General features: G+C 43.8%; 1 protein-coding gene across 5 annotated transcripts in view; it reads left to right on the forward strand.

The window, feature by feature from the left end:
• Nucleotides 1-17,843, forward strand: part of LOC101069513 (CUB and sushi domain-containing protein 3-like) — a 139,408-nt gene that overhangs the window by 119,499 nt on the left and 2,066 nt on the right. For 4 of the 5 annotated variants that reach the window (XM_029838295.1, XM_029838297.1, XM_029838296.1 and 1 more), the window contains 9 exons: nucleotides 3,883-4,056; nucleotides 5,042-5,115; nucleotides 6,196-6,307; nucleotides 10,851-11,030; nucleotides 11,601-11,666; nucleotides 13,777-13,935; nucleotides 14,213-14,325; nucleotides 14,987-15,074; nucleotides 17,334-17,475. In XM_029838295.1, coding sequence (XP_029694155.1) covers nucleotides 3,883-4,056; nucleotides 5,042-5,115; nucleotides 6,196-6,307; nucleotides 10,851-11,030; nucleotides 11,601-11,666; nucleotides 13,777-13,935; nucleotides 14,213-14,325; nucleotides 14,987-15,074; nucleotides 17,334-17,475 — 1,108 coding nt within the window. The other variant, XM_029838298.1, reaches the window with a different exon arrangement.

Here is a 17,843-nt window from a genome sequence, read left to right on the forward strand (position 1 = left end):
TTTCTCAGCGAGTTCATGCAGAGCATCTGTTCCCTCTGTACATCAAGACAAACAAAGATGTTGAATAAGGGCTGCACAAAAATCAAAATATCAGATATCTTTGATTGTCTAAATAAACAACCTGGTGCATTCTAAGGGATTGTTTTGGACTCTCGCCAATTTCTGTAAAGATTGGAAGAAAATTGGTGGTGACAGAATAAACGTGACGGTAAACACAACGCTGATGTTTACCGCCGTCTAGAACGTTGAGACATGCTTTCGAACATATCGCTGCCAGCACGGGTATACGGCCTCCATAAATAAGGCTGGGGGGGAAAAATGCTGATCTTTTAAAACCCAACATAGCAACTAAATTACAGTGCAATAAATGGGTTTGTCACCTTCATAGTTCACCTACCATCGTGTCTCATTTACTGGGTTATATTTATGGCCTTTTCCCAGGTTCAATTTCAATATGTGGTCCCGGTGCTGCAAGTCCTTTGTCTCTCTTCCAATGAGAGGGTCCCGGGTCCCTAAAGAAGGAAATAAACAATGAACAGGTGTTCCAGGAAATGGTTCAACACTGCAGAGTGTGAAAGCGTAGAGTTTATTCAGCAGCACCACTTTTACTACCACCATTGCTTAAGTTACAGCCTATAGGCAGCATAGAAATAAAAGTTTGCCCAACAGCCACCTTCTGAAGGACCCGTCTCCTCTAAACACGCAGTTGGAGCTAGCCTCCCGCTGTCGAGCTCAAACCTGCCATAAATCACCGAGGTCTCGCCCCGGCAAATAAATGAGACTGTGAAGTTGAACAATAGGGAAGAAAGTGCTGATCACATTTGGTGCTTAAAAAATTAAAATAATGCCTATTATCTATGCATTAAATTGTCACCCCAACACGATCCGGAGCAACTTTGAGCACCAGGGCTTGTAAATCACGTCATTATTAAGAGCTGAATCTTAACTTACTGCCAATACTCTGCTTCTCTTCACGAGCACCCACATTCGTCACAGAGCAGCATTAATGCACACTGGCCGGAAAACGCTCCATAGATGCGCTGCAAACCTTAGTAAACACATTACATCATCCAGATGAGGACAGGTCCCTTGTAGCAGCATTATAAACCGAGTAGGAGGAAGAATCTGATTGCATTTGGCCTTATTGTGCTTCACCATTCAGCCGCCGCAAATGGAGCATGTTAACTTTAAATTACATTTGAAACTTAAACAATGAGGTTAGGACTCAGCAGTAGGGCTCCGCTCGTTTGAGGAAATAGTTGATTTCAGGGAGACATCTCAAAAAGTTGGCCAAACTGATACAGCCAGATATAATTTCATGTGTAAACTGGTCATTTTATTGGTTCAGGGATCAATTTTTAGCAGCTATATGAGCTACAAACACCTAATGGTTCTTGTACAGCAGTGAGATGGGAAACAGCAGCGTGGGGAATCATCACACTCTCCCTCACACAAACTAATTATTTTATGATTTTATCCCTAACACAGTTGTGGAGCAGTGTGGGAACTCCAGGGGTTGTTGGAGTTCTGTCCAGCAGAGCAGGGAAGCTCATTTTGGTGTAAAAGTGCCTACAGTGAGGCTCCTGGAGCTTTCTCTGCAGGAGGAGGGAGAAGGAGGAAGAGTTCCCCTCCTGCACGCCTCCTGCTGCTGTCATTTCAAGAGGTTGCTCTGACTCAGGGTTGACTTCCTCTCATTTTAATTTTTGTCCCACTTTGCTAAATCAAACAGTCATGTTTGCTGCACCTGTACTTCTGCAGATGAAACTCTGACAGCAAAGTTGCTCCAGACTCTGTCTTCACTGGCTGAGCTTAGTCGTGCATTCAGACTCATCTAGAAAACACAGAAAATGCAGATTCTCCGTCCCAGATGTCATCATCTATTGTTTATTACAGTCAAACATCTCAATATGCAGAGAAATGCTCCCAAAATAAAGTCAAGAATTGATTTATATTTCCCAACACAGATTATTTGGAATTAATCATCCAGTTCATTATAGTGAGGTCGGGCAAGATTGCTTTTGTTGCTTTCTGGGTTGAATTTATGTTGTACACGGTTTTTGGCTGCCACAGCTATAGATTTTAAGAAACGAATGTGACAAATGCTCTGCATTCTAGGTGAAACACAACCCTGCAACTACAGGAAAAACCATTCACCTGCACCCTAAAATAGGTCTGTTCGCTTGAAAAATCTCCACTTTGGTAAGCATTTGGTGTGTAACGTGATTAGGATGCACACTCGTGTTCCGAGCTGCAGCTCCAACATGGGAGAGTACGCAGCAAAAAGTCAGTGACTGAAATTGCTCCTTCATGTGTCTGCAGGGAACAGGCTGTGATCCCAGCTTTGAATCGGGCCTCTGCATACTGATTACTTCAAAGCATTGATAATTCATCAAGGAAGGAGGGAGACTAAGAGGGAGGGAGTGAAAAAAGTTTGCAAGTCTCTCTCTCACTGATCTAACTATGCACACAGGCGCATTAAATATGCTGAGCTTGGTTTGGCCCTGGGCAATCTTTCTTATATATCCATGAAGCGCTACATTATTTCCTGCAGCCGGCAGCTTATGAATGATGCGCGCGTGACGTATGGTTTGTTTTATTAACCTGGCACACAATGAAGCCTGAACACTAAAGTCTAGTAGCGTTGTAGTCCTTTCAAAATGAAAATGAATCCCTTTAGAGGCCGTTTAGTTTTTCCATTTTATCCGATTTAAATGTGGACCAACTCTCGGCTGCTGGGGGACTGTATCTCACTGACCTGTTGTGGAGACAAAACTATTTTCAAAGAAAAAAAATGTGTCTTTCAATCCAAGGATTTCTTTGAGATAATATTTATAACGGCTTTATTCAGGCAGGGGCTGGCTTCTTTTTTCCCGGACATTCCTGACCCATACGTGGAGTGCAAGCGAGAACTTATCTCCGTCTCCAGACCCCGACACAGCGGCAGATGTCAGGTCTGAGGAAGCAGCCTGCCTTTTTATTGGTGCGATCAGACCGCGCTCCGGCTGCGTGACTGAATGCTGCGACTCCCATCCTCGCCGCTCCCCCACACCGGGCATTTCTGAACTTCTCACTGCTAACAAGTCGTTGCACGGATAAATGGATAGACTCTGGAAAGATGGCTGAGGAGATACAGCCACGGGCCTGAAAATGGCTGACGTTTCCTCTACACCCCCCCCCCCACAACAAATCAAATTGACTGGAATAATTTATGCCGTCTATAAGCAATAAATTGACAGAGCAGCCACGGTGGTAGCCGAGGCTTCCTCTGCAGCAGCCGCGGCTGGAGCTCAGTTAAGGAGGTGATATCAGACAAGTGGCGTGGGGAGCCCAGCGGCAGCAGATGGCTCCAGCTACTCTGGGCTCTGTCACAGACATGAATATTTCACCTCACTCTTTTCTTTCTTTAATCTAAAAAGTTTAGATCACAACTTGTCCAGAAAGACAACAGCACCCACAGAAATGGGGAAAATGGGGATGACATTGTATCGCTCCTGTAGCTCTGGAAGAAAATGTTTTGCTTTTTTGGAGGGGGGGGAGGTTGGATATTCAAACTGCGTCTTCATGCTCTGAACTTGTGTGGGTGCAACAGCAGCCCACACGAATGATTTCTGACATCAGAACTCATTGATGTTGTTCCTCTTCGTGGCTGATTTGGCATTCTTTATTTTAACGAGGTGAAAGACTTGGAAATTTGAATTTTCATCACAGCGACAGCGTCACCTCACTCTTTCCTGCAGCAGAGGTGTCTTTCCACTCCTACAGTCCCAGCCGTTTTACATTCAAATGGCACCATGTTTAGCAGAGATTGGCAGCCCCCGGGTTACCTCATACAGTATAATTGTAGTATAAAATACTCGTTTTCCCATGTTCCCTCCTCTGCAGCAAAGTTTTGCGGAGATCCAGGAAGTCCAGCCAGAGGACAGAGGGAAGGACGCAGTTTCATCTTCAAATCCATGGTGACATTTAGCTGCTTTGCTCCCAACCTGTTGGTAGGCTCCTCCACACGTCTGTGCCAGGAGGACGGCACCTGGAGCGGATCTCAGCCTCGCTGTATAGGTACTGGAAATTAACCGATATATAGATTTTGCACCTATATGGCATTTCCTGTTTTTAATTTGGAGGTGACCTTTCGGTCATCGTCGCCCTGTGAAGACAAATTCCCCTTCCTTAACAGAAGCCTTTCAGTTTTACGCCAGCATTGACCAGTATTTGGAGCCATTCATCATCCTCTCAGACCTAATTAAAGCTCCAGTAGAAGGAAAGCAGCCTCAGAGCAGGACGCTGCTGCTCCATTGTTTCACTGTGGGGGGGTTCTTAAGCTGATGTGCTGTTTGTAGTGACACAAAGCAACAATCTAACATGGTTTGGGGAGAGATTAACGTTTTTTAAATTTGAGCTGGGCTGATGGATGATTCTTTGGTCAGAATACCTCCAATCTTTGCCCCAAATCACTGATAAAAGCTCAAGGCTTTTTCTTTTGTTTTTTCTTGTTAGCTGCTGGATTATTGTACAGATTTTTCATCACCATTTTCCCATTTTGGGATTAGATTTAATACCAGCTAAACAGATATTACAACGTGTTTACTAGTGTAATTCTTGTGTTTAACCTGGCAGTTTGTTTGACTTTCTATATTATGAGGTTATTTTATTGCGATGGTGTCCTTTTAATCCCCACGAGAGGGTTTCAGTGAGCTCAAGTGAGCATTTGCAAGTTGAAGAGCAACAAACCGTAAGCTAAACACAACATAAATACTGAGCCCAGAGCCAAATTTTCAGCTTGTTGCAAATATTGAACAAGTGTTACTGATTAATTCAGATGAGTTTGTTTTGGTTTGTTTTAAGCTCCCAAAGACGAACTCTTTTTTTTTTTTTTTTAGATTTCTCATTTTTATTACCCAATAATTGTGAATAAATGGGATCGCTCTCCGAGAGACGGTGCCTCGGATCACCATTGCTTTGTCACTTCCAATGACTGCCCCTCTGTTGCCCCTCCTCACCTGCGAGTCCTTCAACTCATCATAAGTCTGCTCTTTTGTTCCAGAACCCACAAGAACCACTTGTGAAAACCCAGGGACTCCTGAACACGGCTTCATGAATTATACAACCGGCTTTAAGGTAAAATTAGCATCACACGCAGCAGGTACATTTGTACAAATGCCTGATCCAGTATTCTAGTCTGAATTCCCATCGGACATGACTGGAAATTTCTGTCCTTTGTTAGTCCCTGTAGTTGTAGATAGTAAGGACACTTATCATAGATATACAGTGCCATACGGTTGATCACGCAGTCATGTTTTAGTAATCATTTATCTGGAGAGACCTGTTGCAGAGGTACGTGAACATGCATGTGCAAGCCATGCAGCTCCTCAGTTATTTATTCTTCCTATGTGAGGTCATGTAGATCTGCAACCGTCTCATCTGCTTTCCTGTAACACCCGTAGGAATCCTCCATTGCTGCTGCCGTGTAGCACACACAGCAGCGCTTGTCTAAGTCAATAATGATGCGTGCAGTTTGTAGCTGGAGCATGTTTGTAAGGCTGAAATGTATCAGTCAAGGGTATTGATAACATGGCGGCTGGCGTGCGCTCAGTAGTTCCCTCGAGATGCTTTCAGCGCTTCATTCCGTTCCCTCCCCGTTGCCTTAGAGTGTCGCTGACAAGTTAAGTGTGAGCAGTTTCTCCGCCACATTCAGACAAGTATGATATGAAATTTGTCCCACATGACAACAGAAGCTGCTTATTATCTGGATCACTGCTTGTAATGGCCGCGTCGCCGCAATTTTCCGCATTACTGAACAACTCGTGACACCAACGGATGAGACAGTCCTGTGTGGAGGCTGTTTTTAAACAGTCAGCTGGGAGGGTGGATGAAAATACGTCTTTTTTTCAGATAACAGAAAACAGTTTGGCTCTGTGCTTTCATGAGAAAGTCAGCCGCCGTGCTCTCGTGGGTACGCATCAGTTGAAAACACAAACATGGGCCATCGCCTGCAGAAACAGTCTCCATCTGCCTCCACACACTACAGATAATCATTAAAAGGAGAAGCTCAAAAAAAGGAAAAGAAACCATAACTTTGCAGAGAGCGGCCGTTTTTCCGAGCTCTTTAGATTTAATGCTTGAAGCCTATTGGCATTTGCATCTGCAGGGCTTCTGTATTGACTCTTTGGCTTTTTTCTGCTGTCTGTGTGTGGACAGGTGGGCAGCAGAGTAGATTTCCAGTGCCAACAGGGACACCTCCTGCAGGGCTCCACCAATCGCCTCTGCCTGCCAGACCTCACTTGGACCGGGGTCCAGCCCACCTGTATCCGTGAGTGCTGTTCATCAACTTTTTCCTCCCGTGGTCGCGTGTAGTTTTTTTCCCCGTTGCCCTCCTGCAGCTCGTCACTGCCCATCTCCGTTACTCTCACTCTCAAATACCCCCTCAGTCCACAAGCTTTCATGTTCTCTTGGCCAGTGTTTTAAGGAGCACATCTGACCTTTTGCAACTGGGCGTTCACACATTCTGATTTGATGTGAATCAATATTACAGGTGGGGAAACTTCCCCCGGGGCAGGGCCTCAGCCGGGGAACGGGTCCTGGCTGTCTCTGCTGCTCTGTCATTCGTTTTCGGTTTCTGTCTTGTCTTGTTTTTGGAGGGGTATATAAATATATAAATGAATATAAGCAGGCTGTATCACCAACTGGTTATCAAGAAGAGAAACCCACAGGAGCAGATGGGAAGAGGAGGAGAGCGTGTGCTAAATAATTAAAATATGGTCAGCGACAGAAACGACGCTTTCCAGGTATTTTCAGACTGGAAAATAGACCACCAAGACTGGGCTCAGAACAGTCAGTAGGAGGCCAGCATGGGGTGTTATTTTATCCTTGGTTTACTGAAATAATGTTGAATTAACCTGCATTTGCTTATGGCCTCTCAGCAGGATGCTCCCTGTTGAGAAAACAGAAAGCTCAGTCCTTCCATTCAGACTGGATGTCATACTGCGTTTATTTGCTGTTGATCATGTCATTCTGTCTCGACATGATTTCTTTATTTTGTGATCGTAATGCGAGCTGTCATACATAATCTCAGTAGAATCCGTTTTATTTTTAATATATTTCATGAAACTATTAGCATTTCAAATCACATTATAGTCCGCATTTAATCTCAAACTTCCATAACTGCCCCCAGATCAGAACAAGATGAGTTCTCAGAGACATCGCTGACCAGGGAGAAAAATGCTAATGCCTTCATTGATTCTGTGTGTGTGTTACATGGTTTCTAAGTCCTTGAATTAGCACATCAGCATAATAATTCTTGAACTCTCTAGCTGAATATTTGTCGACTTTGTCTTAAACAATTCCCCTAAGAAAGAAGTCTCCCAGCGTAGGATTGTGTGCAACAAGGTACAGTTTAAGTGTGCAGCACCTCTGTACAATTAGTAGACTCTCTTTCCAGCTTTAATACAAGACCTTATCACAAACACAATATACAGTTTTGCAATATTCATGAGTCGTAGCACACTTCCTTCGCTCCACCTGTCTAAAGAAAAAAGCCCAGCAACCGTACTGGTGTGGACTTGTATCACCGCAGACCACACCACCCCTCCTGACTCCCAATCCTGCCATTCTGCTCACTGAGCAATGATTCAGGAGGTTGCACATCCTGCTGCTCCTTAACGGCATTTATTGTCAGCTTCATGGCAGGTTGCTTACAGCGAAAGAGGAGTCTGAGCAAGTTTAAAGGGTTATTATTGAAACCAGCATCTACACTTTTCCAGCCAGCGAATTAGCCTTTTGAATGAAGTGGATCCTCTCATCAGGGTGCCATTTCTTTAAATATTAGAGATGGCTTTGGCCTGTGAGACGTGCTTCCTGTTGTTGACATTGTTGAGAAAAATTACAAATGGGCTCGATAATTTGGCAAAAATAAATAAAGATAAACAACTAATGAAAAATCTCATTGCTTCAAGCACCTTCTTTTGAAATTCAATGAGTTTGTCCTCCTCAGAGGAAACCTAATGCATAATAATGCAACCGGCATTGTGAAAGGTGTTTAATAAAGGTGCCGTTTTTAAAGGATTCTATCCAGTAGGAGACCAACGCTGCCAATCAACTCCTTCAGAAGTCCATTTTACAGCTGAGAGACAGAGCTTGACATTTTAACTAGACGCTTCTTAAATATGACATTTAGAAATGCACACTGAAACTTAGCGGTGGCTACAAATGAAGACCCATAAAGATGGAAGAGGCCCTTATCTTGCTGTAGGTGGAATTACCCCGACTGTGCGTAATGCAGAGACAGTGCAATTGTCTCTGTTGGATCCCTCTTTCCTCTTCTTTCATCCGGGTGGTGGAAACTGAGGACACAGACAGTCCTGAGAGCACAACGCTGACAACCGGCCTGAAAATCATCCAGCTTGTTGTGTTTCCAGCTTCTGTCCTCTTTACCGCCGCCTTCTTTATTTGCTTCTCCTGATGAGGCCCCTTTTCCAGTGAATGAAACGCCACTATTTCCCCACAAACCAGGCTGTTGTTTTATGTTTTTATAATCCAAGTGTTCCACAGAAACCCAGTCAGAGGCTCCTGTCATCATCCACTTTGGAATCCACCAAAAAGCATCTGAGCAGCCATGTTTATTTTCACAGTCGGTAACAGAGAACAACATATTTCCCAGCGTTCGTGTAACGTGATACTGTAAAGCCTCCCACTGAAATGGCAGCCTGACAGGCCGTCTGGACCTCATTCAGAAGTGCTTCTCTGTATTTTCCCAGCCTCTGTACTCACCTGGATTGACAGATTTCCATAGCTGCTCTCATCCATTGCCTAGTATGTTCCAATGCCTACAAAGTCAAATTTGGAAAAAAAAAACTTTGTGATTCCTGTGTTCTGTCACCAGAAGGCTGCTGAAACTGGTTTAATGTTGCTGTAAAACCAGTCTTTCACTGCAGGTTAAAGCAGAAATTTAGAGGACTGTCACATTAACTTTTAAATTCCCAGTATTCTAGCCAGTTTAACGGGGACAGTGATGAACCATCATCCGCCCCCTGGTGTCTAAAGGCATTAGGCAGGATTGGACACTCGCAAGAAGATCTAGGAAGAATTTTAGAAAGTCAATATCTTCATTTTTTCCATGAGAAGAAATCTCTTGGCGGGGTTTTCTCCCGTGCCCGTTTCTGATTTTGTAACCGGTGCACTGCACCTCTGTGGCCGATCCCAATTCGGAACTGAGCATATTCCAGGCTGCTGTGTGACGGGAAGAAAGCGCTACATCTTTTGAGACCGAGCGCGGCACCAGTGGCGAGGCCCCGTGCCTTGTTTGAAGCGTAAATAAACACGACTGTCGACTAGACGTGAAGGCCGATCCGACGTGCGTTTGATACAACAGTTCAGCTGCCTTGTAACTGTCTCCGCTTTCACGGTCTACAGACCCGACAGTCCGGACATCTGCTGACAGTTTGTCACTTTAAAATGGCTTCTGTAGCCACGTGCAGCAGGCCAGAAGAGACATTTGTTTTTGTGGTTATTTATGCAGATCTCCAGATGTTCGGTCTCCAATCCCCCAGCACCGGGACGCTTTTCTTCTCGGTGAGGGAAAAATAGCACATTGGCTTTCATCAAGGCACAGCTCTGGGCGGCACACACCGGCGACTTCCACCGCTGCCCCCGTGCTTATTTCAGCCGGGGTTCCTGCCGAATGCTAAGTTATTGAGGCTCCTGCTTATAAATATGGAATCGGGAATATAGGACTTCTGCGGGATTGTCGTGTCTGTTTAACTTTCCGGCGCATTTATATGCTCTGATGCATTTGGGAGTCAAAAATCAGTGGAAATCGTCATTCAGCAGGACAAAGTTTTATTCCTGTCGTGCCACTGACGCCACTTTAGCACACTGAACCAGGTGCCATTGTGGTTTTTGTTCTTTTGACAGCTCGCAGCATTTACTTTTTCTTTCTTTCAAAGCTGGAAAATAATTTCCTATTATTGCAATATTGTTGATGCCTCAAAGCCTGAATATTCAAACACTCGCTGCTTTGGTGACGCTCTTGTATTTGCATTTTTTTTAATTTGTTTTTGTTTTGTAGAGAGATGGTTGATGGGGAAGGGGGAAAAAAAGACCATTCACAGTTGAAGAGAAACACTGAATATTGGCTGTAATTAGAAATCTGTTTGGGGAAAACAACAATAAAAGCTTTCATTCCCATCTTTCCAATTCAGCAGCTTTGCAATCATTTTTTTATAACGATTTCCTCTATATTTGAAATCTATAGGATGAGCCGTTAAGTTGCAAAGGAGTAAAAGTTGATTTGTTCCTATGGAGGCGCAGAGTTTTAATTTATTGATATTTTTGACCGTGACATCACTGGTATGCAGGGCAGGAGCTGAACTTAAAAGCCTCCCATTTGCCAATTACTGCCGTCAGCAGTCCGCCTGTCTGTCTTCTGTGTCCATAAGTGACGAGTGAAGGGTGCATCATCCTGATGGAAAACATTTTCTGGAGATCGACCATACGTTCACCCTCAGCTGTCTTCACGGGCGCTCCAGGCACCGTAGTCAAATGTGTTGCCAAGTCCTGTTTTAGTTGAGAATTGCAAAAAAATACAGCAAATCTAGCCCACAAAGTTAGTTTTATCCTTATTATCGTCATTTATTAGAGCTGTTTTTTGCTGTTTTGTTGCCTACAACACGTTTTCATCTTCATACCTAGAAGAAATTGATATCAATATGCTCTGTAATAACAACGTGCTCTCATAATGCCCAAGTGTTTTGCTTTAGTGCTTTGTTTTTCTCTTCTTGTTTTCCCTAATTATCCTTTCTGAGTTTTCTGTTTAGTCGTGTGTGTACTGACCGGTTTGCACTCTGCTCCATCTCCAGCACACTCCTGCAAACAGCCCCGGAGCCCAGCCAACGCTGACGTGGCGGGGATAGACCTGCCAGCCTACGGTTACGTCCTGGTCTACACCTGTCAGCCAGGTTACTTTCTATCGGGGGGCTCCGAGCACCGTGTCTGCCGCTCCGACGGCAGCTGGACTGGCAAGGTTCCCGTCTGTAGAGGTACGTGGTTAGGAGGCCTGTGACTACCTGGAATATGACACACGTGGAAACGGCTCATTGATTTAAAATCTAATTAAAGCAATTATCAGCTATAAATACGGTCTGGTCTCTGTTGTCGCTTATGAAGATGGTTTATGTGTTTAAATTGGTGCAGAGCTGGTCATATTTACATACATATTTACTCCACTTCTTCCATTTCAGTGGTTTCTATGAATCTTACTGATCTGCCGAGTAGTGCAAAGCCACATCAAGAAAACAAACGTATTTGTAAAGAAGCTGCGGAAGAGGGGAAAAAATATTTTTTTAAATAAGCCTCCTTGCTTATCCCTAGCATGCTAAAATCACATTGTCTGTCATCTTTACAACTAATTGCAAATCTGGTAGCATTGCTTGTTCTTGTGTTTTGATTTGTCAGTGTTCAACAACCAAGCCACCAGAGAGCCAACAAATTGTTGGAAAACTTAAAAGCAGGCTCCAATTTTAGTCCCAGCATCCTCCATCCACACATGCATAATTAAACCGCACTGTCTATCACCTAATCTTTACATGCATATTTATGTTCCTTTACAGCCGGCTCCAAATCGCACGAGAAAACCGTCAAAGCCGTAGCGGGGACCCCGAGCCCTAAAATAGATGGTGAGTATACCAACAATCTGTTCAGCAGGAAAACATGTGTGCGAGTGCACCTGAGTCTACTGTTGTTGTTGAAATCCAACATTTAGCTGTCCAAAGTGACAGCAGCAACAACCCCCGCCAGAAAACCCCCTATAGTAGTGGAGGTAACGGGGACTAATCATAATGGAAGCGCTGCGGAATTTTCCAATCAAAATAAAAGGAAGCCGGTTCGATCAACACTCTTTGTGAGTGATTGGGACCTGAGCCAGGTGTGTTTACCTGCAGCTGTTCCTGGGCAGATTATGCTGTTTCACGGGGTTTGGGTTCGGCTTGATTTTGTGAGCAGTGGAGTTTTAAGTTCCAATATCTGCCACAGTGCCGATTATTCTGTGTTCTACACCATAAATCTGTGTCAAAGGCTCTAGTAAATGTCTGAAAAGTGATGCACAAGAGGTTTTTTTTTTTTTTTGCCTAAATGGATCGCCTTCCACTGACCATTGATGCATCTCTATTCTTTCCAGAAGCTTTAAGTGTCTTGCTGTGCACTTAAATAAATCCTTAATGGCAAATCCAAAACCCTCGGTGACCATTTGTCCATTATGCAGCCCTCCTCCCCCAGTATGATGAACAATAACGAACATCTGTGCTGGGCTGATCCACTATGTAACACTTCCCTGTTCCATTTAAGGCTGAGTGGCTGACTGCAGCAGGAGCACCGAGCAACCTGCATGGAACTGTTTTTAATGAGCTTCGTCTCAGGGACTTTTAAAGTCCAAGAGCCACAGAGGTGTTCACTTATCACTCGGTGGTTCTTTTGAGAGAAAAAAACAATGATGAATGCCTGCTGCCGTTCTTTACCCCAGCACTTTTTTTCCTCCTCCACGGCTCAATCCAGAACACTGAATCTTGTTCCCCAGAAAAAGTTGTATTTTCAATGCGACATTGTCGGCTGCAGCAACTCCTTCCTTTTTAGTGTAAAGGCTTTGTGTCATTGTATTCTGTGTAGATCTGTATCTGTGCAGCATTTTACTGTACCAGGATCCACAGTGTTATATAAAACTGCTGTTTTTGGCGAACTCGGTCGCCTTTCCAGACATGTACATAAGTATGATGTTAGATCAAATAAGACTTAAAGATAATAGATAGCACAATTTAGTGACATTTGAATGGAAATGGAAAAATATCTTTTTCTAATTAAAATGAGTCAAAGCAAGTAGTCATATTTGCTCTTTATGCAACAAGCTTTTACGTGTCTGGATTTCTAGATGATGTATATAATAGCTGGGATGTGGCAACATTTGGAATGTAGGCTGCCTGACTGTCCGTGGGCTCCGTGACACAGTATTCAAAGAAGTCTCTCAGCTCATTTTATGCTCATGCGAATCAAAGATGGTGTCATCATGATAATCATGTTTGAACTGAGCATTAGAGCATTAGGATAATATGTGATTCTGTAAAAGAGCCAAAGTCTGCCCACTTTTAGTGTGATTTCCTCGGGTCAGCTGCCAAAATGTGCCTCAGCTTTGTATTTTATATGGCTTTTTGTTTTGTTTGGTCTCTTTGTGCCACGCCGTGACAATCCATTTGAAATAAAATTCCCCGAAAAGTGAGAGACTTTTGGCTTGGTTTTTCACAGAAAGGCTACATTTGGGAATTAAAGGGATTTTTGTCTGCTGAGTTTGTCATTCCATTGTTAGGTGTGGTCTGCTACCGGGATACACAGTAGAATGTGGACTTTCTTTCATTGTGCCTCCAATGTAAAGGAGCTCATAAAGTACTGACATACTGTCAATATCTAAACCAGAGGTGCTGTTAAAGTGTACCAGAGGTTTACTTTAAACAGTTTCAAGAGCTCGGAGATGAGATTCAGTGATATGACTTCCAGAAAAGTCTTCAATTGTGTTGAATAACATCAGGGGCATTGTGCTCAGATGAAATGAATATTGCTGTTTGATGTGCTGATGCAGCTGCACGTCTCATTACCATATCTGCAGTGTGGGTGATGGTATTTAGCATGCGTTTAAGAAAGCCAATGTTAATTTTATGCATCTTATAAAGAAAGTTTCATCATCTGTTCAGTTTTGATGACTTTTTCTGCGCTATTTAACTCAAATCCTTCTCTTTGCTGAAGTTCCCAATGATGTTTTCGCTCCTGACTTCCACTGGAAGGGCTCGTATGATTACAAAGGCCAGAAACAGCCGCTGACTTTGACCGTCTCCGGCTTCAACAGCACTTCAGGACAAGTCAACGCAACTGTAGCCGACAGCAGTGTGGAGTTTCTGCTCTCTGGTGAGACATCTATAAATCATATCCATCCACGGTTCACATCCATCGGTCAACTACCAAATCACCTCACCTCAGTGTAAAATAAACATTGGGTTTAAAGACAGATGCGCGAGTTTGGGCTCACTTTAGGCTCACTCACGAGTTCCAACACCTCCTTCGGCTTCCTCCTCTGCTCCGACTGCCGTTTTGCCCCTTTGGGTTTTATCATTGACTCTTTTTTTGCTTCCCGCTTTTGTACTGCTTCATCTCCTCACATGGCTTCTCGGCCTTTATATTGCAGGAGTATACAAACGCCAGGAGGCACGGTTAATGCTGCTCCGATACCAGATGAGAGCGCTGGCCCACAGCTCCTTGAGCAGGATTACTGATGAGTCCTGGGCAATGGATGGATTTGTGAGTTTACTCTGGAATTTGTGCAGCTGGTCAGAAATTAAGTGGAAACAGCATCTGTCTATCTTTCTTTTTGACTTTGTGCTTATTTATGGAGAGGATGTTAGTTATTTATCAGTAAATAATGTGGATATTGTTGTAATATTTATTATCTGATGCAGTTTTTACGGCTTTTTTACTGCTCTGTAAATGGTCAGATATCCAATTCATTTTAAACTGGGCTAATTATAGAGCATTTTCTATAACCAGTCAAAGTGCTGCGTTCACCCTTTCATATATTACATTCACCGCTGTTTTAATGTCAAATTTGCTGAATAATCTCAGACACATGAGGAAGCAGCGACGACTCCAAAGCAACAGCTGATGCTGAAATTCAAATTCATCCTCTAAAATAGCCTCAAAGATCCGCCTGCTAACTCTGTCTGACAGTTGACTGAACCCAGCCGGGCTATTTATAACAGGCTGCACTGTTTCTGGAGAAGGTTTTTGAAAATCAAAGGTGTTATTTTGATACACAGCCTGACAGATCGTCTCCATCTTGTGCTAAATATAATAGGAATAGTTTCTGATTCGTGGGGAACAGATGTAGACCATGATGTCGAAAGAAAATTTAGTTTTTAATTAAGAAATTGCAGTGAATGCTTTCATTTCTTCTGCTTTTAAGGTCTCAGCTGAGCCCGATGGAGGCAGCTACGTGTTCCAAGGCTTCATACAGGGTAAAGACTATGGACAGTTTGGACTACAGAGACTCGGTAGGTGTATTTTCACAAAGTTATTCATCTTGGTCTTCATCCACTTTTCTTGTATTTAAAAACATGATGTTATTTCAACCTGAATCGGGCTGAATGAGTATGAACCATATGCGTGGGGGGAGGAGCCATTTGTCCCCGTACCAAGAGCGTAACGAGGCCGTAGGTGCCCCGGAAGCATCTCTTTTGATGATGTAAATGTTTCCTGACAGGTTGCTATGGGGCATAATTACGCCTGCATTTTGCCGATTTCTGAATTTTACGTCAAAGATCTATTGGACACACATGTTGTCATTACACGAGTCGGAAGTACGATCCTGGAGGGATGGGAGATTCAGCGGAATAAGCCGTCCCATTCATTCAAAAGCGTTTAAAATGTCTTGGATAATTCATCACAAATATATTCCTGTTGTTCAGACGACAGACATTGACGACGACGTCGGTGATGCAGCTTGTTCCGTTTGCTCGCTCACCTTCTTAAAATGATTCATAACAATCTGGTTATGAATCACCGTTCTTGTGGGGGTAACACAGACATTATGTTCCTTTAATGCCGAGACTATAATTTGATGTACCCGAGGCTACCATCCAGCTGTAGCCACATGTGCCACTTTGCAGTTAAAATGAGGCCCCTGATGTTTAATAGAGCCTGTGAAATATGCATGTTTGGATCATTTCTGTAGGCTGGTATTTCCCTATGCTGCTGCATGTGTGAATGAGTCATAAACAATTCATTAGAGCCTGAATCAGCAAATAATTTCACTAAACATATATAAGTACGATGAGTATGAATTATTAATAATAGTGTGTTTAATAATGGTAGTAAAATCCATAACTCACTCATCCAGTTTTACTGAAACGACCCAAAATGGTTTATTTTTATTGTTGTAAAGAAACAGCAGTGAGGAGGAGGGAAAAAACAGAACACCGTGAAACCAAAATCCAAACTGACAACATCCTGGACAAGTTTAAAATAATGGAAGAAGGGTGAGGAAGAGCCAAAGGAAATGAAAGTGGAGGAGGGGCAGAAACAAACAATCAGTGCCGGAGAAACTCGAGGAAATCAGCAGAGCTTTGCGGCTGTAAGAGAAGCAAGACAGAGGGGAAAAAAAGGAAGAATCCTGCAGAGCTGAAGAGATGGCAAGAGTGGAGGTGAAGATGCTAAAGGAGGAGGGACTGAAACAGGCAGGAGATGCAGGGACAAGACCAGTGTGAGCGACACAGGATCACATCACACCCACAGAAGATGGAACGATCTCACCTTCAGTGTTGTCCCACGTGTGACCACACAGGGTGCAGAAACATCGGCATGTTCCAGCCTGCGTCCTTTAACCGCTGTTATCACTTTTGACCTGGAACAGGAAGAAAGGATAAAGTACCGTTGTTCTGTAGGACCCTGAACACATCATCCACTAATGGTCAACCACTGCAACAAACACGATCTGCTGGGCCTCTCATCTGTTTTGCAGCCCATATGTTGAGGACATTAATTTAAAGGCAGCATCATAATCTGTTATTACCCCGCATTAAAACTTTCATCTTTAATGGGAGCCATAGATACACTTTTATGCATTTATTCAGTAGAGCGGCCTGGGCCTGCCATGTTGTAAAATGACTTAAAACAGAACTTTCTGACTGCTTAAGAATTCCAGTACGTGCGTAAAATAACTGAACATTTGAAGGTGTGAAATTCAAACATTTATTCCTTTTCAAACAAGATCTATTGTTTCCTCCGAAATTACTGGTTGAAACTGGTTCATTCCAACATACAGTACTATTGCTATGGCAACAGTGTTTCTAAAAGTCAACCCATTATTGCGTCTCATTTTCAAACCATAACGCTACACATTATTTGCCCTGTTTTGACAGTGTACATATAAGCGTGGCCGCTAATACCCGCTGTCAGCCACCTACGGCCACAGGCACACGCCACAAAGTGGATTACTCTCTCGCACATCATCGTCCTTCACTTCTTTGTGCTCAACATTCCTGTTGTCATCATTTCGTGATTGTCTCCAATGAGATTATTGCAGTCGCGGCGATCATTATCTGCGCGATCATTACGGTTGTCGCCTTTATCAACTGGCAGCTGCGTCCCCGACTGCTCATCACCTTCCTCTTCATTATCATCACCATCATTGCCATCATCATCGTCGTCGCCGTCGCCACCCGCCGATGATACGTATTTTGCACATTTCATTCGCTTCGCGGGCATCTTTCTAAATGTTTCTTTGGACTCATCATAATGTTTCTCTCTGCCAGGTTTGAGCGTGAGGGAAAACGTAACGCTCGTTGACCCCGACCCCAGCGGCTCCACCAACAGCAGCTCCGTCGCCGTCGCGATCCTCGTGCCTTTCTTCGCCCTGATCTTCGCAGGCCTCGGCTTTTATCTCTACAAACAGCGGTATGTAGCGTCTCCAGCCTGTAGAGGTTAGCTACCTGAGCGCTGACGCTCGAGAAATTGCTGCTGGTACGTTGTTCGCGTCACCTCTTGCTGAGCTGCACGTGGTTCAACACGTGACCCCATCGCACTGCTGCATTTTTAATGAGAATAACATGCAACATGCTGCAGATGAACCGCAGGAGTCCTCTCTCATCCAGCCTGTGACATGCAAATTTTGCTCTCATTATGATAGCTTCCAGTGAAGTGGCGTGCAGTTCCTCTGACTCATCTTTTCCACAATAATTACCATTCAGCCTCATTTACCTACCGCAGCTGTCCACAGCAGGATAATGGAAACATGGGTGCTGGGTTGGAGGGGAGCTGGGTAA

The sequence above is a fragment of the Takifugu rubripes genome, chromosome 7 (assembly GCF_901000725.2).
Source record: "Takifugu rubripes chromosome 7, fTakRub1.2, whole genome shotgun sequence".
Taxonomy (NCBI): Eukaryota; Metazoa; Chordata; class Actinopteri; order Tetraodontiformes; family Tetraodontidae; genus Takifugu; species Takifugu rubripes.